Here is a 21564-nt window from a genome sequence, read left to right as displayed (position 1 = left end):
TATCTGGGGGAGCCCCAAGATTAGCTGAAGGTCTCTCCCATCCCTAGACAAATAACTGACAGATGTGCTGTTCAACCACAGCTTTTCACACAGATTAGGTGGAACAGGCAAGCTGTGGTTGCCCTCAAAGTCACCTTGACTGGGAAGAAGTCAGCTGCAACACAAGGTTCCTGGAGGACAGATGGAGACATTTACATTGATAACAGTTAAAGAGCTGTTAATTCTTACACTTCTGGGCACAATGTCCAGCTGCAGGCAAGACATCTATTTCCCAGTGGTACACCTCCATATAATTAAAGACATGAAGAAGAATGTTATACCTTTCCTCCGAATCTAAGGAGACTGACATTTGCTAAGAACAGAGAGCAATCAGTCACGAGGACTTCTACACATGACAAGAGATGACATGAATTTTGTCTGTCACCAGTACTCAGCATTAAGGCTAGAGAAGCAATTATTAGAAGGATCAGCAAATCAGACTTACAAAACCAGGGAAAACCTAAAGAAAGCAAGCAAAGAATTCTGCTCAACGTTTGTGGTACCCCATGTGCCAAAAGCCGTCAGATCTCGAACTGCACACCTGAGCCTGGGACATGCTAAATGGATAGAGGAAACGTCCGATACAGATGAAGACACAAGTTTATCTCTATGTATTGGCCCTACATTTAGTTAATAAAGATGTTTTGGTCTATATGTTCTCACGGTAAGAGGCCACTTGTCAGCAACGCTTACAACTTCCATCTAAAGACATGAAACCCAGCATCACACCCTGGTTACCATTACACATACACCCTTCCAGTTCCTTCACATCAACTTCTCCTAAGCAGTTCTGAAAAGAGACTCCAAAACCTCTCACTAGGTTCTCAAAAAGCTTTGAACTGAACAGGACAGCTAGTTTATTCACTTGGGTATTCACCAAACCAATTTCCACTCGAATTTTTAAACATCTGTTCATCCTGGTTGCAAGTTTACACAAACACAAGCATATTTACCCACTATTAGTTTCCTACACAACTCCGCAGCCATTGCTGGTTTTTTTGCTAATGCTGATGCTTGTTTTACAATTAGAGCAGAACCAGTGTCTAAGAAGCTGATCTTTAAACTTCAGTCTGGTTATTATGTATTTTTTACAGCCCAGGCAGTTTCTGCTGTGGTTAGCAGAACATTTCATCCATCTGGCAGGCAATTAGCAGGGCTCTGTCTATGTTTCTCCGAGGTGAGCCATTACCTTCCTATGTGAGCTCTCCCTTACACTCTGCCATTGACATATATCGCTCTCAGTAGAGCAGAATCCAAATTTCATCCCCAGGATAACGTCCGAGAGAACATTACAACTGGCTAATTGTGAACCTTACCTTGTCACCAATCTCACGAGGACTGGTAGGACAAGGTAGCTGTATTGCTACCCTGAGGAAAGGAGAAGAATCACCTTCCAGCCAACTGGTTTCAGTGCAGTAAGAGTATGTACCTGCAGACTACTGCCCAGTCGAGACTTTCCAAGTACTTTATAAACAAGTATATGACAAGAAAAAAAAAAAAAAAAAAAAAAAAAAAAAGACCTGCTCGGAAGTGGGCAAGGATAATCTAATTGTGCCCGAGAGCACAGAAATCAATACAGCCATTTTTTAAATTTAGTAAACCTGCTAAGTTAACCAAAAATCACACACTCCAGGATGTCTTTCTCCATGAAATCTCTCTCCACAAATGTGCAGGCAGCTCGAGTGTACACAGTCAGCTGATATTTCATTAAGTCCCTGTTTAACTTAAAATGAGATTTAAACAAACCTCTTGCCCTAACAGTGTAACAGCGTTCATACCTCATCTGGAACCTGATAGTAAGGTATCAAAGGGTTAATTAACATGTATGCGCTGCGTGGTTTAGGCAATATTAAATGGAAATCTCTGAACAGACAAGTGTCACTGAGTGCAATGGAAATAAATTGGGCGTCTCCTTCCACACTTCAACTTTCTCTCCCTAGATTTGCTCAGAGCCCTCTATGCTGCTTGTTCGGTAATTTCACGCTACGCTGCTTAACAATGTAAGCATGGAGGCTCAATCTAAAACCGCACTTCCCAAATGTCACTTGTTTGTGAACACATGGCTGAACCCAAAATTGCTTTTAATATTAGAGCGGTGCCTGCTGGCACTGCTGTAGTTAAGGGTCTGTCAGAATTTCCATGATAAACCCCATTTTCTGGGGTGTAATACCATGACCATTTGCTACAGATAAACCTGGTATACAAGGTCAGAGCAGACAAACACGATTTTTAAAATTTTCAAACCGAGTCTGCTTGGCTATTTTTAAGACACTTAACACTGACTTGAGGCCTCTTATGGTTCTAGGTTCTTCTTACCATCCCTTTAACTCCAGAACAAATTCAAAATGTAGAACTCTCCCTCCAGCCTCCACCTAGCCCTGGAGCCTCAATTACTGCCACAGGGTCTGCTCCACAGCCTTGCTGGGATATGAAGAGATTACAAACACCAGGGTAGGGTTCACTACTTGAACACTAGTGGGGGACAGAGAGGACAAATACATAACTTTTCAGCATGAGGATTTTTCTGTTGAGAGAATTATTTCAGTCGCCATCACTAGCAATTTAGAGGAGTTCACTAAACTCACTGGCACAGCGAGTTCATGTATTTTATACTTCATGGCACATTTCATTTTTATATTTCATGGCACAGCCACTAGCATGCCTAACAGAAGATGCTTTTACACCACTGTAGGTCCACAAATGAAATACTAAAATCTACCTCTTTATTTTAGCAAAGGAGAGAGCTCAAATGCCAAATTCATTGGCGAACAGTGGAGTTCTTGAAACTATGGGCTGAATATTACTGAAAAAAATAAACAAGACAGACACTTCACCTTTCAGGAACCCAACTGGCTGAGCTTGCTTTCCATGGGATGAGCTTCTCAGACATCAATTATTGTGCCATTGGATAGTCAAAGACTGCCTGCCTGCAGTTGCTGAGGTTATGGAATACCAAAGAGGGGAAAAAGCAGGAAAAAAGGTCCTGTGGGGTGACAACCATCTTCCTTTTCTAGTCAGGTTAATGATGTTCACTTATTAAAAAGGAAAAATAGGAAGAAACAGCATGGGGGTTTTTTGTGATTCTACAAGATCCCTTAAAGCCTGCAGTGCCAGAAACAGCACTAGCCTCCAGAAGCAAAAAGAGTGACTCATATTAGTCATAAAGCAGCCACTCAGGCTGATTAACACAACATTGATCACTCCCAAATCTAATTCTGTGCAGAAAGTTTCAGCTTGGCTCAAAAATGGCCAAAGGCATTACAGCAAAAAGGCGGAGGGCTAAAAAGGGATCCCAAAGCTGAGAAGAGAATGACGCCATTTGGTAATCATCTACCTTTTGCTACTCTCAGAATATAAACCTTTGTAAAGGAAAAATGGACATCACCACATTGTTCCACAGACTGAGACACAGATGTACTTGCAGTCCATTTTGAACAGAGTTGGTTTTGTCCAGAAGAAAGCATTAGGATGCATTTCAAGAGTTAGAGCCAAGCTGAGCTGACAGAAGAAGAGTGAAGGTGATATTATAAATACTATTCTAGAGTGAAAACTAAGTCTGCCTTTCTGACAAGGAACATCTGAGGCAATTTTTAAATGCTGCACTCCGTAATCATTTATCCTTTCCCCAAAGACTGTGTGGAACTGATCTCCAATTTAAAAATTCACAGATCCTATTGAATCAGTTATGCTGATCAGTTATGCTTCACACTTAAAAACAAGAGAATGCAGTATGTGTGCTGTTGTGAAAACCCTCACCGACTTCAGAACCGCCAAAAGTAACAGAACATATAAGAAATTTGCCCTAATAAGAAATAGCCACACAAAGTCATTTCAGCATGACTCTCCTCTTCAAACTTAACTGAGTGCACAGAGAGAAATCCAGATATTTTCAGAAGGTTATTACCATAGTCTTATTAGAGCTTAAAAGTATTTCCAGCTTATTCCTTCCCCTTCAGTGTGTACCTAATGAATTGTATTCAGTTATATCAGTCACCTTATTCACTGTGAAATGCAGTTTGGATGCATCAGAAAAGTAATCCTAACTTACTAGTCTCAAAACAACCTCTTTACAAGGTGTGTGGCATCTAGCATTTGAGAAAGTCATTACTATGCCCTCAAAACGACACGAATTATCAACAGGCATAAAACAGCAACATGGCACAATGAAAGAGCATATTGTCAAAACAACAGCATCTTCCATTTTGTTCTTAAGGGTAAGTCTCCCGTTTGTTCCTTTGTATTTCATGAGCTTGTGGTTTTAAATAACCCTTCATCCCAACAGACACCTACTTGGGTTGCCATTTTTCCATAGTCAATCCATCGCAAAGTGGCAAAGTTGGTAGACTCGGCACAATTGAAGCCATGGTTGAAGCCAGCATGGTAACCATAAGGAAATGTAATCATAAACTCTCCAGCTTCCTGGGTGATCTGAAAAACAAAAACAAAAGAGATACCCCACAGATCAGTTGACGTAGCAGCTTGAGAATGGAGACCTATAAAAAAAAAAAAATTCACTGGTTAAATCTCTCTCTTTCAACCGGAGAGTAGGCAGAATAGTCATTGTCAACTCTTGACTAAACCTAGAACAACTTCTGGTTAACTGTAGAAATACTATAGTATTTCTATTATGGAAAAAAGACAGTACGATGGAAGGGGTCACAAGATCTGAACTTTTTAGACTCTCAGGCTCCACTTACAGAAAGGGTCTCAGGCTGCAGCATTCCAAAGATCAATAAATCTTTAGATCGTGACCACTTTAGCTCATCTAAGTCCAAATCTACACTCCCACCACCACACCAGTGGAGCCAAGAAAACTGGATTTCCCTCCTAACGTGCACTCTACATTGCAGGGTGCTACCAAAGTACATGCTACTCACATTTATCAGTCTTACTCCCATTTGTTCACCCCTAAGTCAAACACCATAAAAATTACAGCCCACCATTTGCCTACTTAAGTAAAATTAACACCACAATAAGCATTATGGACATTATTAATATAAGGGTTAAAAACTCTACAGATTACAGCTGTAATCAGAGGCCAATCAATTTGCGATGCTTCTAGAAAATCCTCTTTTTACATCTCATGCAGAGAAGATAGTGGGGACAAAAAAAATGGAATTTAACTGTTAAGAGTATGGCACAGATCAAAAAAGCAACTGGCAGTGACACAGCGCACTCGGAGCGATCCTTCTAGTCCAGCTCTCTAGCTTAGCAAGCGTGAGACAGCACCTCCCTGCTATGGATTAGGGAAGAGGCAAAAATTTGACCTTCCCTGTCTTTCCAACCCAGAAGCGCTGACAGACCTTTCACAGCAGTCACATGCCAAGTAACTCCATTTGGATTCCTTCCACCGGCAGTAACTCACCACACGGCAGTTCAGAGCCTACAGAGATTCCAAAGAACTTACACTGATAAACACAAGGATGGCTCCGAACAGAAAACGTAAAGGGACAAACCATTTACCCACTTGGCTGGACTAACACTTAAACTTGCTAATGTTATTAACATTAGCAGAATAATTTTTAAAAAAAAGAGAGAATAAAAACTGATATGATAATACAAGAAGCTTCTGCAGTGTTTTAGGATAGAGGTGCTGAAGTCCGGTCAGTACCCAGCTTCACGGAGCATCCTCCCATCCAGCCCCCTCCATAAATCAAAGCAGAGTGGTAGATGGCTAACTTCAGAAGACAGAAAGATTATGTTTCTGTCAGTAAATCTACATCCTGGTGTCTTCATTTCAAGCCCACAGTGTACGTCCTCCATGTCACTGCTGTCAACATTATCCCTACAATAAATTAGAAAGCACTCAAGATGATGGATAGGCCATGCAGAAAAGTAATAACTATTGAAGGAAAGCCAGCACAAACTGCCACTCATGAAGAAAGCCCTAAATTTACTGACTTCTGCAAGCTCTTGAGGAATAAATGGAAAAATCAATAGGAGATTACAGAAATACACATTTTTAATTATTAAAAAGCCCTACTATTGATCTGTTTCTTTTTTTCCAGAAGTAAATACCATTATAGAGATTTATAAATGCATGCCTATTCACTTCATTGAAATCTGCCAGGAATTTAGATGAAGGGATCCTATCTCTGTTTCTAAAGAAAAACGGCATATGTTCACTGTTTCTGAATAATAGTGATCCTCCTTCAAAAGCTACTATTTCAGGACAGGAGGTATTCAGATATAGGCTGTTCAGACTAAAGAGATCTCCTCCTCCTTTTTACATTTAAAAACATCCTTCCAGTGAGTGCCATAGAGAAGAAAAGAGCTAGCACAAAAAACCCACTTTCCCTCCACATTCTGTAAATCAGGGTTAGGAATTATATTTGAGTAACATGTTAATAATCCCTCTTGCTTTAAAAAAGAAAGTTTGGTTTTGACATTAATACTGTCCTCTATGTGTACACTGGTCTCTCTTTTTTTTTTTTTTTTTTTTGGTAAAAAACAGGGAGACAAAAATCAGATCCTTAGCATTAAAATTTCTACATATACTCAGCATGAAGAGGACACCAGACATCAATTTGCAAAAAACCTTCATGTCACAAATCAAAAGATTCATAGTGGGAAGCCTTGCTAAGCAGGTAAAGACTTTTTACCAAGCAATACATTAGAAACTCCCTTATTTAAACCACTCTGTATCCCATCCCTATCACCAGACAGCTCAGCAAAGATGACTTGGGATAAGCTTGGAAGGAAAGTTTTCCTCTATTGCCTTTATACAAACTCCTTTGCTCCTCTTGCTTGGTTATTGATCAGAAATCACTTAGTATGCGATTATTAGTCTGTGCCACTTTCCTCAGATAGATGGAAAAGCAAACATATAACAGCGTATTATTCTGGAGAAAAATATGCCTGCCTACAACATTCAAACATTTGAAGTCCTGAAGGAATTTCTTCCGCTTTCTGATCCCCGGCAGACCCAAGAGCACTGCTCCAACATGCTGCTTGAATGAAGTGGCAGAAATCAATTCCCATTTCCTCTTCCCCCTCCATTCTGCAGCATGGCTGCGTGTCACCGGAGGGTCGCCTGGCAAACTTCACCTGGAATGGCTAGTGGGCACCAACAGGTACTTTTGAAATTATTATTTTCAGCTTCTTCAAATAAGCAGCGCATGCTTTTTAGGCTCTGTCCTCCCGATTATTGCATCACTTACAGCTTCTAGTTAAAATAACTTTGTAAGGAAAACACCACAAGAAGCAGCAAGACACGGTGTTCAACTGATACTGTGCAGAAAAAAGCGTAAGAAACCCTTAAACTTTACAGTTTAGGCCAAAAACTAAAAATAAGGTCAGACAGATTTTTCAGGACCTTGCACTGGCTACAGATTTTGTATTCTTTTCTGAATATGGTCGGGATAGAGAACATCTTTTATCCTCTATCAAAAGTCATTTCTCAGAGGGGCATCTACGCATTAAACTGAGATGCCTCCCATATTCCAAACCACATATTCACTTTCCCGAAATTTGTAAAGTGAAAATCCTTACCAAAAAATACAGATCCCACAATTAGATATTTTCATTATTATTTTCAACCATGGGTAGCAGGTACCACTGTTTTCACACTTGGGAATTAGGTTCCACAGATAGAATTACAAGAAAAATGGTTTGTTGCTCTCTATGAACAATTTAGTATCAACCATCATGTGCAAACTAGGCCAAGTCTAGCCACTGATGTTGAACCATAAGCACCACATTGCTCTGTGCAAGTCTCCCCTGCGCTGACAGCAAGCTCATCTGACAAGCCAGATGATCACACTTCAAATTTCATTCATCATAGCCTTCCACTAGGAAAAATGAAAGAGTCTCTGGAGCAGTAAATTGAATGAATTCATAGTTTTTATGCTATAAAAGAGCCAAGATCTTTTACTTCCATCTCAAAGAATCACCAGGCTCATCAAATAGGTGCTACACTTTGTCTCAGGTGGACTAACTCTAACAAAACCATGCTTAAAAAAAAAAAAATCAGAACTTGAGCATTCTTCCTTCGAGAAAGATGGCCATAATATCTAGAGATGATGATGCAAGGAGGATGGGGAAGGATGAAATCAGTTTGAAGCAGGCATTCTTTGACACTTCCTGCTGGAGATAAAGAGTCCCGGTACCTCTAACTCAACCCCATTTCCACATCCAAAGGCCGAGCATCCCGCAGGACAGGCTCTGTGTGCTGGTAACACAGGGCAGCAGTAGCTGTTCGACCGATTCTGCACAGATCCTAAATCCGTGGTAAGCATGCTCAGCTGAGATTTATTTCTTGCCAGAAGACTTTAAGAATAAGCACATTAAAACAATCACACCAAATAAACATGACCCCTCATTTCAAGTAAGAGGACTTAAGAGATTCATGGATCCTTCCTGGCTTAGCATTGAACGAATGCTTACACAACAGAGAACCAGCACGTCTAATTCCAGTTTTTGGTTCATACTGGATCCGGGAGAAAAAAGCCTGTTCAAGAACTACCAATGAGTTATGCTGCCTATTGATAAGCCATAGCATCTGTATTACACTTCGCCCCTCTCTACCTGGAGAGGCTCCCTAATTGACAAAGTTAGTGCTAGTGAAAGCTTGTATGAAGAGAAGCACTTCACAGAAAGTGTCTCAGCCAAACCACAAATCCTCCTTTACAGGCAGGCACCTGGTTTAAACCGATAGGATACATTTAGCATAATAATGCATTTAGAAATTAAGCAAATTGCTCCCCAGAGGCTTGAGATGAATCGTTTCCTTAAAAGAGGGGTGCTGTGCTTTGTGCACCTCGACAACTTGCTGGTGTCTTCAATGCATCCTTTGTACATACCCGGTCAAAAGGAATGCCATACTTCTTCAAGATTGAGGGTGAAATGAGGGTCATCTTGTGACGGAGGAAAGCATCACATCCCTGAGAGCTTCCTGGAAAAAATCCTGTAGAGACATTAAGAAGAGGAGTATCACTATAGGAATATTATATCCAATCAGTTATTTAAGCAGAGACAAGCTGACAAAATAAAAACCTGCCTAAGTACTTTATATAGATTGATACAACAGGCAACTGCAGATGTCAGTAATTAGCACATCCCTCATTGTTTAAAAATTTTATCACAAAAACTTGCATGTTGAGGCATGAAAGGCCAAACTCCATTCAAGTTGAGAGTCAACAACTAAGTCTTCTGTGTCTGGGAATAAGCATCTTGGCCAAAAATCTCAGTAAAACCCTAGCAAATTAAGAAACAGAACCCATCTGTCTCAAGTTTTGGCTAGTACCCTAAACCCTGAGCCACCCTTTTTCTGAGTACAGGCAAGGAAAAAGCAACTAGCATGCACCATCTACTCCAAACGCTGCCATATCTGTCCCTTTTATACCTTCTCTGACAGGATGCTATATTATTCTTGGGAAAGTAATATAACTCATAAGATTCCAGATTGATCTGCCCTACATACCACCCCCTAAAGGAAAAAAAAATAAGCATGTAGATGTTAATATTCAGTCAAAAGAAAGGAAACATATCCATCACAAGGCAGTGGGAGAAGGGACCCATTCACTGGCCACAGTGGTCACTAACAAGCCTGGCAGAGGCAGTACGATCTGACTCGGACCGTGTCTGGGCACTATGAAGTGTTAAATTCTGTCACAGCTACAAGATCCACACTGAGCCATCAAACAAAATCACAAATAATTAAAAATACTAAAATTGTGGTAAAAACTGAACAAACCCCTTGATGTCAGCACTTCCCTCCCAGAAATGTCAGCTCAACCAATGTAACACCATTTTCTCCAAGACCATGTGTTTCACTGCAAGCGGGTGATTCAGTAACAAATTATGTGTTTATGGGGATTAAAAACATCACCATTTAGGAAAATAAATAACCCAAGCTCTAGAAACAAAACTAATTGACAAGACATAATGGAAGGGGTTTCCAAAAGTGAAAAGGATTACTGGATTCCAGGTTTTCTTATATTTTTCTACTAAAAGCATTTCAATTAAAATTATGACTGTCTGCTACCCAGTCTGTCGTCCCTCTCTGCAGTTCCTCTTTTTAATGCACAGTTTAAGTGGCTCTCATTAAAGCTACTAATAAAGAAGCACATTTTAAGTGATTAGCACCAATAACATGGCAACACATTAACATTCTCTCCATGGGCTCCACAGCTCTCCCAGTGAGCCCATTTACAGCTCAGCTATTCATTTTCCATATTAATTGCACACTCATTTCTCCATAGTAAACTTCTTCACAGTACAGGCCACTGATGCACAGGACAGAGAATGCCCAAGCACTAATACTCTTTCATTGTAGTTTCAAAACATTACCCATTCCAACTTCCAAAAGCAACAGAAAACTAAAATAAAGACAAGATCATTGATAATTTGTTTCTGGTTTATACATTGCCTACCATCGATGCATCTCAAAACTTGACCATCAGTAAAAACAAGTTACAAACAGCAAAAGACTTAGTATTACTTATGTCAGACTTTGGAGTGGTATTTCAGATTCTACAGAACACAGGTCATCTGGATTTCTCGACTTTTTAACAGAAGAAAAAGTAACTTTTATAAAACCTGGCAAATGACTGAACTGTAGCTTTGAAATGCGACATTTCTGAGCAGCAATTTTCAATAGTATTTGTATTTAGGGATCATGGCTCACACACTACCATGCCCTAGGACATTTACACCCATTTAGTCTACATTTATCCTACACGACCAGTCGCTCCCTTCCTCCCCTTTTTTATTCAAGTATGAAACAGTCAATAGAATGTCAAACTGTCAGCAAGAAATGCCATTACTATAAATTTGCCTACTTTCTGGAAAAACAGTATCAGAACCTTTTTTTAATTTTGCCTCAGAATACAGACTTCCAGATTTTCCTGCCTGCTTCTGTTGCACGAACTTCAACAACAGATTTAAATCATTAAAGTATGCTTCATTGAAGATGAAACACGTAGATTTGGAGTTAATTATTCTGGGACAGGAGCTTTTTTTAGCTGGGCAGTGCCTAGAACATTTGCAAGTGAATGAAAATAGCAACAAAAACCAAACACAACATCAACGAATTAAAAAAATATATACTTCTGCAGTCAGACATCTTCCCTGAAGCTTCCAGCGTTACCAACTGGAAATCAGCAGAAATGCCAAGGGCAGGAGGGCCAAGTCTGCGCTCGCTGCTCACGCTGGGGGCAGGCGGCTGCTTCCAGGCTGACCTTGGCGGGTGTCAGGCAAGAACTCATACACAAGGTACGTGCACAAGCAGCTTTGCAAGGCCAAAAATTTACAGCCAGCCTGGTGAAAGGTGGAAGTTTATCACAGCTCAAGCTAACTCTTGCTTTTTTTTTTCCCTCCTTTATTTTCTTTTTTTCTTATTTTTCTTTTCTTTTTTAAACTTACTTTCTTTTTCTTTAAGATGGCATTTATTGTACTGAAAAGATAAAGGAGGATGAGGCTGGAATAAAAGGAAAGCGACCAAAGACAGTGTGTATCATTATAGAGCAAAGTGAGAACTCCATTAGCTATCCTCCCTGAATGCTGCTGCTGAATTTGTAAGCACTTTCCTAAAAGTAGTCAATGCTAATACATGTAACATCCATAGTGTAGGAAGAAAGAATAGTTTCTATCACCCTCCTTCTCTGCAGAATGTGTGCCTGGGTGTATCAGGAAGACTCCCCCCCCTCCCCAGGCTGCACTTCACACAACTGCAGTCACAGTGCTCACCTCACTGTGACAAACCTCATATTACACACAGAGATGCATGATGGGTCTCTTATTAAACCCATTTCCCAGACATGGAACCATTTGGTCTCCATGCCTCAAAATTCAAGGGGTTTTTTCTGTCAATTTTAGTTAGGGTCATGGCGTGTCAAAAGACCAAGGCTTTAAGAAAACAGTTGCACTAGTAGGAAAACTCACGGAGAAGTTTTCCAACTCTGAAGCCATTATACCAATGCAGCAGGATCATCAAGCAGCTCTTGCAAGAGTAAATTATAAGAGTCAATGTCAATTCTTTATCAATCTGTTTGAAAATCAAGGGTAAGATTCTCCCCAGGAGGCTTCAGTTATCCCTGAGAACACAGCCATGGTTTCTCCAAACACAGGAAGAAGCAAAACGTACCTTTCGCCAGGCGTTCCAATCTCTTGCCATGTTCTGGAGGTATGGCATACCTAGGAGAAAGTTAACACAGAAGAAAACATAAATTATCGCTCTATAATGTAAAAACAGTGAAAGAAAAAGAAGGCTAGAAACAAGCGTGGCAGTAACTTCTAGCACAGCACACTTACAATTAATGTCTGGAAATATAACCAAAATTTTGTAAGTCTGGAAGGTATCAGTAACACATAACACATGGAAGAAAGCCAGTATTTTATTAAAAGTCCTTAGACGTGTTATACGATGTGTATTATTTTCCCGCAACTTTTTTCAACGGCATCACAGGACTTCACAAGGTAGAAGGAAAACTGAAAAGACAGAGTGATGATACTGCACTGGAAAAACCAGAAATAAATCACTATAGGGAACAGCAGGCGTGTTTTCCGCTGGGAAGATATCTGCAAAATAAAACCATGAGGCTGTGCTAAAGATTAACACGCAAGAAATTTCGGATGGGCTGAAAAGGTCTGTGTAGACTGGCATATCTACAGCAAATTAAGAGAAACTTTTTCAAGGAAAACTCTGTAAATATTTTTCATTTTATTCAGAAAAGTAAATATTCTTCACAATAGCTGAAGCAGTCAATCCTTGTATCTATGCTGGATTGTATTGTCTGATGTGAAATAACAAACTATATGATAATTTTCTTGATGAGGTGAATGAAAAAGTAGGGTCTTTGAGGAAAACAACGTTAAAGGGTATAGGGAACAACTTCTACACTTTTTTTAAAAACAGTTTTGTTAGATTAGGGGTAAAGAGTGCAAAAGAATTTGCTGGAAATGTTGGGGTTTTTTCCACAAGTGCAAAGTATTGAACATAATTCTGGAAAAACAATCAACTGCCTGAAGTGCCACACAAGCCTAACTGAAATATTCTTCTGTGATGGTTGGAAAACAGCAGAGTCCCACTTGTAACACAGTTTTGGTGTGTGAAGAGGCAGTACACAAGGTTATGGAAAAACAAAGACTGTTCACTCCTACCACTCAGGAGCTTCCCCTGAGCTCTTCTGCGTGGGTAACGCTCACGACCGCTGCCTACCCGCTCTGTCCGCTACAGAAAGTTAAGAACAAGAAATTTCTGTTTTCTTACAGGCAATTGAGACACTTCAATGCGCCTTAATGTAATGAAGATGTTAAAAACAACTTGAAAAAAACTGTACGAAGCTTCTAATAGTTGCAGAAACAGTGCTCTGTGTGACAATTATCTACAAAAAATCAGGGAAGTTTCAAATGGTTGTTTTTCTTCCCAAAAGTTGTTCGTTACCTTCCTGCTTTGAAGTTATACTACCTCAATATTCACAGAAGCAAAAATCAGGTGACTAAGATCTTATGCGTTTATGTTTTAATGAGGGACCTAAATACCATGATACACTTAAACATGTTTAACATGATGACACACATAATAACGTCAATGGAATTTTGTAAATTATTGTTTACATACTGCATCAAATTAAATGTGGCTCTCGTACCATTTTTTGTAACAGAATTTTGAAAAATTACCTTTGTGAGTATGAGATTTATTGCTGGTTATAACTTTTGTTCAATGTGAATAATAATAAAAAAAATGTATTATTTTTGTTATTTCCAATAAAGATGTCAAAACCATCAGGTCTCATTATAACAAGCTGAGAAGAGGACACTGTAGTGGGCAACTGCACGATCTCAACAACAGGTAAAGAGCATTGCTCTACTTATGATAGGATCTCTCAAAATACACCTGATTTTAGAGGACTTTCAGCCAGTCCTCTTGCTCAGCTGCTCAATTTTCAAGTCTGAGGTTTAGCTACAATGTAAGGAGATACAAAAGTCATGTCTCATGCTGCTTTTGTACAAAACCAAAGTTTACCTGTTGTGGTCTGGTAGGTTAGAAAGGATAACAAAGGTCAGAAATCATACATAGGATGCTTCAAGATTTAGGCATTAAACTGATGGCTTAAAAAAAAAATCTAAGGGAAAACAGTATGTAGCACCTAATCTTGTAAAATAATAAATATAGCAATGGACTCCCAACATCCTCTGACCAAAGTTTGACAGTGCCTTAAATTGCATAATTATCAAACAATTCAATTTCATTTGTCTGGGACAAAGCTAGTAGCTTTCATTTTACAAAGACCATTCATCACTTACATAAATGTGATAAAACTAATCCCGATCCAAAGCTCCTTTGTGGGATTAATGTCCCTTAAAACAGGGAAATGAGACATTCCATTCCTTCTGGGAAAAATGCTGAAGGATTGGAAAAGGACTAATTTATGGCTACAAGGCTGCCGATGATTAATGTAATATCCCCAGTCTACAATGCAACCTTCACTTAATTAGTGCCTGTAATTGGGAGTTGTAAAGATAAGATTAATTGAATCTTGAGGATGTTAAAAGTTTAATACATTGGAACATGGTTATTGTGTTATCTGAAACTGCAGACTGCAGAAAGCCAAGCTGAGCTTTAGAGAACGGTCCATGGAGAGACAAAGGAAAAGGACTTGCTTGGATGGAAACCAGCAAGAGAGGAGGAATTTCCAGCTTATAAAAAAGAACTATATGTAATAATACACAAATCAGAATACCCTACCACAGAACAGCCTCTTGGGGATAGCTGACTCCCATTTTAGAAATTAACTTTTTTGTTTGGGCCAGCCTTTTAGGAAGCAGAGCCCATACATTCTTATACATTTATTCTTAGGAATTCAAAAAATTAACTGCAGAAGAAAATTAAAAGTAGGTCAAATTCTGCTTTAAGTTACACTCACAAATCTGACTGATTTACATAAAGATAGGCAATAAAGAAAGAATTTGGGCTGCTATTTAAAACCAGTAAGAGAAACAGAAGGCTTCCACAAGTATTGCACAGATTGAGCCAGCAAGCTCAATCTAGACAGAAAATGATTGATTACAAGGTAGAATAACAATGGAGGCGACATGGAAAGATTAGAAATTGCTACAATCAAAGGAGTACTGTTATTGAGCATATAAACATCCACGAGGGGCTGGCTTTTGTGTACGACCTTATGGTACCATCCTCCTGCTTTCACTATGAAAAACGGCCAGGCACTTGCTGGGGACAAAAATCCTTGACAGAGGGAACTGACAAAATGCTGTCATTCAGTACGATTTCTTACCATCCCTCTTGCACCCACAGGCTGGGGCTCAGATCAACAGCAAAACGTCTTTAATTCCAGAAACCAACTGACAAGATTATGCATGGTAAAGCATAGCCAATAATTTCCTTTTCTATTTGCATGACTTTGAATACTTTAAGAGGGTTTTTTTCCACCAAATAGTATGGTTATTTTCCTTTAGTACTCCAGTCCAAATACTGAATGTATTAGGTTTCCTCTAGAAAAATACAAAAAACCCCACCCTATCACAATCTTAAAAAAAAAATACATAAATCAAAACACATGTAAAACTACTTCCCTTCTCTGTCCCATTCAGATAATAGCACAAATGCATTCCACAAAGACAAGGAAAGAGAAGGAAAAAGCCTCAAAACAAGCAAAATACCACTTTTATATCAATTGGCCAAAACAGACTATGAACTGGGCTGTGCCAAGACTAAGACTGAGAACTGCCCAACACTTCATCCCTGTTGACAGAAGGAGTTTTGTGACATCCCTCTGCCTGGGCAAGACTGAATTAGGTGTAGAGCAGGACTAACATCGGTCCAGCCTCAAGCAGACACTTCTTGTTAACCACAAAGTGGTAAAGACGGAGCAAGGATTTTCCATTGCCCCAAACAACCTGAGCTAAAGAGAAGTGATAGTGGCAGCGTAAGTATTTTAACAGCCCTTCTTAAGAACCATCATTTTATAGACTACTTCTGCTTCGGAGAAAACATCTGCAACAGCCAACAGAAAACACAGCAGTGCCGAAAATGCTGACCTTGGGCCGCTGCTTCAAATGCAGAATCTGACCCTTCTGGTTCAACCTGGTTTCCTGATAAAAGCGAAGTCTGGTAAATAGTGCTAAACCAGCAACTGTTTTAAGATATATCAAACTTCCAAGAAACTGGACTTGCAAACAAACCAGAGACTAATGCCTTAAGTACGTACTTCCAAGGGTCAGCCTTGCAGCGGCTGACCAAGACAAAGGGCCAAGCTTAACTTGCAAACCTGCCACTCAGCAATTTGTCGGATTACAGCATGAATAATGTCTTGCTGCTTTGCCAGGGAACACAAGATTTACAGAACAGGGGAAAAAAAGAAATCTCAAGATAAAAAAAGTTATAGCTGCATGACTCAAATGTCATCTTACCCTGAAGTCAACAATCTGAGAGTAATATACTGATCCTTTTAAATTACCTTTTTCTACTCTTTCTACCAAAACAAGAGAAGGTCCCTGAAATGGATTAAGTATCACTTCTAAAACATGGAACTTACTGTTCTACGTGAAAGACTTTCAGCTTCCAAACTAGTTTCACAAAACCTAATTCCAGCGTTTCTGATCTCTACTTCCGTGCAATTTTCCAAGTTCCTGCAAAACTGATTCTGGTTGTAATTACCAGACACCAGGGTCACAGGTCCAGAAGGGATTTACCCCAAAGCTACAAACGTGTTGGACAATCATTTCCCTACCGTGGTAGTTTGCTTTTGTTAACATGAGTTTAACTGGACAGTCCTCTTTTTACGCTTAACACAAAAGAAAGATCCTTCCTATTTTCCATAAAGGATGTCATTAATAGTGTAATTTTCTTGGTGTTTTGTTTATTCCCCTGGAATGGCTTGATGGATGCGGATAATTATCAGACTATAAAAGCCAGCAAATGTGCTATTTTCTATCGCTCTAAATCATCAAACAAATAAAGTGTGAAACAGCATTTTTGAATACAATTTTCCCCTCTAATGGCTTAGAATTATTATCAGGAACAACGAAAATAAATAAGCAAATGTCTTGTGAGTTAGGAATTAAATGAGTGTGTCAGTAAAAAAGAGCAGACAGACCATCCTGGGACACAAGGACCAGTTTAGAAGCCATTAAGGGATGACATAACAGGCAGGGACAGCTTCCAGCTCCAGGTGCTCTTCAGGGACTTTCCAGTCTAGCTCAGATTCTTCCCTCACCGCTGCTCCTTCAAAGGGGGTGCGATTCAGTTTTGTCGTCTCCTTGGCCACTGAAAGCTGTTAAAAACTTTATCTATAACAAAGGCAATCCTCAGCCTGCTCATGCCCTTTCTGCTGGTTTCTCTGTTTAAGAGGCATTGTTCTCACCTGAAGCTATCACTAGATTTGGCAGAGGACCAGACAATCCTGTCCCTTAGTTCAACCTTCCCTCAAAGCTTCCAAGACCTTTTCTTGCTACAGTTGTCACACACACAGAGTTTTTCTGATGGTTACAACACCTTGCCTCGACACCTCATTACACATCAGCCTCTCCTTGCACCAACACAGAGCAATTAAGCAGTGATTAGATTACCAAGTCTCACGCACCTACTCTCTACTAGAACCTGGGCACCATGGGCAGGAGGAGGTTCAACCACAAGGCTTCGGAAATGTCACTTCAGTCCAATTCATGGGAGAAGGTAAGAAAGTTAATTTCACAGTGTCTGCACAAGGTCTGGCCAAACAGGCCCCACACAGTTTAGCATCCTATAATTACTGAAATAAGGAACAGGAACAAAAAGAAAACAGCACATTTAAAATGCCTAGGACCATGTGTCACGCTGGGGGTTAGTTATCTGTCTTCAAAGCAGATTTAGTTGTGCCAAGAATATTGACCCTTTGAAGATTCAAATGCCAACCTGCTCTCAGTGGTGACAGGCAGAATAAAAAGCTATTATTTCAATCTCTGTAAGACAAAGTGTGTCCATAAATGCATAATCTGAACCCTGACCTTCAACATCTTTAGCCCCCATGACATCAGCAATGCCTCCAAAGAAAACCCCTTAGTCTATCAAGAATATTTATCACCCAATAGAAGCCATTAAGAACCACCACTACATACAGTGTAGTGCCTCATTTACAAAGCTCATATCCTGCTTCAGAGGCCTATTTTTTTTCTACAAGGTAAAGTATTTATAATACTGCATCTCCTAGCAGTGTCAAAGTAAAGCTCAGAGCAACAAAAGTCATTGTTTCTACACTATTTTTAAGCTGGTTTGCAGCCTGTATGTAAAAAGGGCGTTTCAACAAGAATGGATTGCTCCTTTGTTGCTAGCACTGTCATTTCCCTCCCTTTCATAGTCACCTCTCTTGTCCTCACCCTTACTCTCCTCCATGTTTAACCTCTCTTCATCCCTCTCTCCCTTCCAGTTTGTTAAAACACAGAAATCAACACTTTTTCTTCTTCTCCTCATCAGTATCTGGGGTTACCCCAGAGTGAGTTTGCTGTAAGTATCCCATTTCCCTTTCAAGATCACCGTTTGGAGAGGAAAATCTCTGGCCTCCCTTGTCTGTCCCCTTCTGTTGTGGCTCCTTTACATCAAGAATGCAAACACGAGCTCTGGAGATAAGATCACACATGGATCAGAGAGCTCCTTGTTCCTAGGAATGAACCTTTATCGAGTGTCTGCAGTTTTATCTTTAATGGATCATTTTACAGGACAATAGATGATGGAATTCAGTATCTTTAACCAGCGGTGTCAATGATTTCAAATAATGACATTTTTATTGAAATACACATAGGGAGAAAGATAAACACAGAGACTGGGGAGTATCTGCTCAAAAAGCCGTAATAAGGAGTAAATAGGTAATGACAGAACAAGATTACAACCACACAACACACCAAATCAACCTGTCTTCTAAAGCTCGGAGAAAAATGAGCTCTGCAGACAGCTGCTCAAATACAGTCCTTCGGGAACCAGCACAGGAAGAAAATCAGGACAAAACCTGCTCAGAAAGGGCCTGGGTAACAATAAGCATTCTCAGCACTTACACCACAGGGCCTATTTCACTCGATAAGATCTCTTTTCCATGCACATAGCTGCCTAATTATCAACCCCATTGCCAAGCACAATATGAAGAAATGGCAAGTAATTCTGCTGCTAACAGAAGAGTAAGCAAGACAAACTTCCTCCCTCCCTTAAGAAACTAAAGCTTGTGCAGTTGCAGACTCTCCATTTGTTATCCAGTAAGGATGGGCAGAATATCTCAGGTCACTCTGGAGCTGGAATCAAATCTTATGAATTTGCTGTTGGAAGATCAGAGTCAAACCTAACCTGTGCCAAACACACATTGCTAAAAGACTCTTTAACCCTTAAAATTGCCATGAGCTAGAAATAGTATTGAAGAGGCATTAGTTTCAAGTGACATTAGACAGCAGCTTTTTAAAATTCTGATTTTAAAGCAGTATGAATTCTCAAGAGGTACATCTGAACTGGTAACTACAAGAATTGCACAAAACAACTAAGCAATTGGCTACGTTCACAGTGTTTCACTAACCCAAAACTCAATGAATACAAAAACGACATTTTTCTAGAACTCAAATGCAATTTTTAAATACTATTTTAAAACAGAGTTTAATATGAACAACCATCTGCTCTTGGAAAGACTGTCAATGTACCAGTCCAGTTAGCTTCACAGCAACAAATGCCAGGCACAAAGCACAAAATTACAAATCACACTGGAGTGACTCTCCTTCCACACATACAAAATAAACCCATAGTCTGCTTCTGCCTGCAGTGAATGAGGGGGTATTTTACTAAGAAAAGGTGTTTTGGGAAAAACATTATGAAATCATTTATTCATTCAGTTTGGCCAAGAAGATAATTAGTATACAATTCAACAGAGATGAATGACTACAATATCCATCCCCTTGCCATTCTCCGTTATTTGTTTTGAAGAACCTGTTCAAATCAGATTTATTTCCCAAAACTGGCAATCAGATTATTAATTACTGGTTGCTTTTTGTAGCAGATACTGTACAAATATAAAAAAAGCAAATACATGCCTCAAAGACCTTATATTCTAAAAAAAAACCCTTATTGCAACTCAAGAAACAAGGAGAAAAAAGGTAATCAAGGGAGATACCACAGATGTTCCTATCTTGTACCAACTGGCCTGTGAGAGCTGCCTCCTTTACTGGGCAAAGGCACACGTACACTCCTGCTCACTGCTTTTGGAAAAAAAATACAGATAATTGCCTACAGCAGAACAAAAGAAATCTGCTCACTAGTAACAAAAGATATTTTTGGATTGGGAAAACCCTTGTGCTAGAAGTGCAACGCCTCTACGCACACACACTCTTCTCTTTTTTGAGGGGAGAAAAAAATTCCAAAGGTTTAATGCTCCTCATCCATCAAGCTGCATTGTTTCAAACTACAGCTACTACTTTGAAGCTAGTGCCTATGCTCTTGTCGGCATCAAAGCTAGAAGTGTTATAGCTAAGATTTGATAAAGATCAGTGACACAGTTTGTAAAGTTTCCTTTATTTCTTCTACTTGATCCCCTCTGTCACGTTGGTTAGCCAGTTAGAAATGAAGCGGATAGAAACCCAGCATATATATTACTTAGAACACTAACTAGTTAACAACTGCACAGCACTCGGACAATGCAGCGCGTTATTTAAGTGCTGTCATTACTACAGGCTTCTGCTGTTTTGAACTCCACTTGTACTGCACTTGGCATCACCCAATGTCAATTTTCTCTGCTGAGTAAAGAAAAAATCCCCGCTGATTTCTGCCAACGTGTTAACAAAACATGAATAAAGACAAAGCTCTGCAGTACCACTGTTGGTCCCTTCTGGTCTTTCCAACCCCAGCTTTCAGTGCCATGCCAAACCAGAATTTGCAAGCTCATTCTCCCACAGGGCCCAAGTCAGATCAGGCTGAAAGAGTTACATGAAGCATGGAAGCACATCTCCCTCCCATCTTGTCTCAGTGGCAGAGTGCACTGTTCAAAAGCCTCAGTTATTAAAACCAATCTGTGATCCTGTCAGACTTCCATAGATCTTCATTTCAAATCAGGCCTGAGCTTTGAGCAGACACTTTCAAAATGCAAGAATGAGTTGCAGCGAGAGCCTTCTTGGATCAAAGACATGCTTCTCTCAATCCAGACTGGGACTACTGAGCTGTGATGAATTATTAGTGCTGGCGGAAACAGCAGTACATGTATTAAACACTGTGTCAGTGGAGTAGGAGCCCACCTGAAGACACTGCTGTAAAAATGAGGATGTGATCACAGATCAGCGTTACCACCTTCCAAGATCATTATGGAAAGGTACAAAGACAAACCATAGACTGGAAGGATCTCCGCTTTGCTAGGTTAGGTACAACAACTCACAGATGAACTCCAACCTCTAAGAGTTTATAATTTCAAACTAACTAAACAGGCCCAGTAAAGATGGAGTTAAAACGAAGAGACTGAAAACTAAAATGGCAGCAAAGTACGTGCTAATACCACGTCTTCTGCAGTGGATTTAGACAAAAATAAGAAACAGAAAGAGGACTTTGAAGGGGGAAGTACACATACAGCA

The 21564-nt window shown here is 39.8% G+C and overlaps 1 protein-coding gene across 3 annotated transcripts in view; it reads right to left on the bottom strand.

Annotated features, from left to right (window-relative positions):
• Window positions 1-21564, bottom strand: part of KDM4B (lysine demethylase 4B) — a 92780-nt gene that overhangs the window by 44480 nt on the left and 26736 nt on the right. For all 3 annotated transcript variants that reach the window (XM_074851691.1, XM_074851689.1, XM_074851690.1), the window contains exons 6-8: window positions 12125-12174; window positions 8841-8944; window positions 4330-4467 (exon numbers count right to left, since the gene is read on the bottom strand). In XM_074851691.1, coding sequence (XP_074707792.1) covers window positions 4330-4467; window positions 8841-8944; window positions 12125-12174 — 292 coding nt within the window. The remainder of the gene's footprint in view (window positions 1-4329; window positions 4468-8840; window positions 8945-12124; window positions 12175-21564) is intronic.

The sequence above is a fragment of the Strix uralensis genome, chromosome 27, assembly GCF_047716275.1.
Source record: "Strix uralensis isolate ZFMK-TIS-50842 chromosome 27, bStrUra1, whole genome shotgun sequence".
In the NCBI taxonomy this organism is placed as follows: Eukaryota; Metazoa; Chordata; class Aves; order Strigiformes; family Strigidae; genus Strix; species Strix uralensis.
Note: the sequence above shows the minus strand (reverse complement) of the source record. Positions and strands in the feature narration are given on the sequence as shown.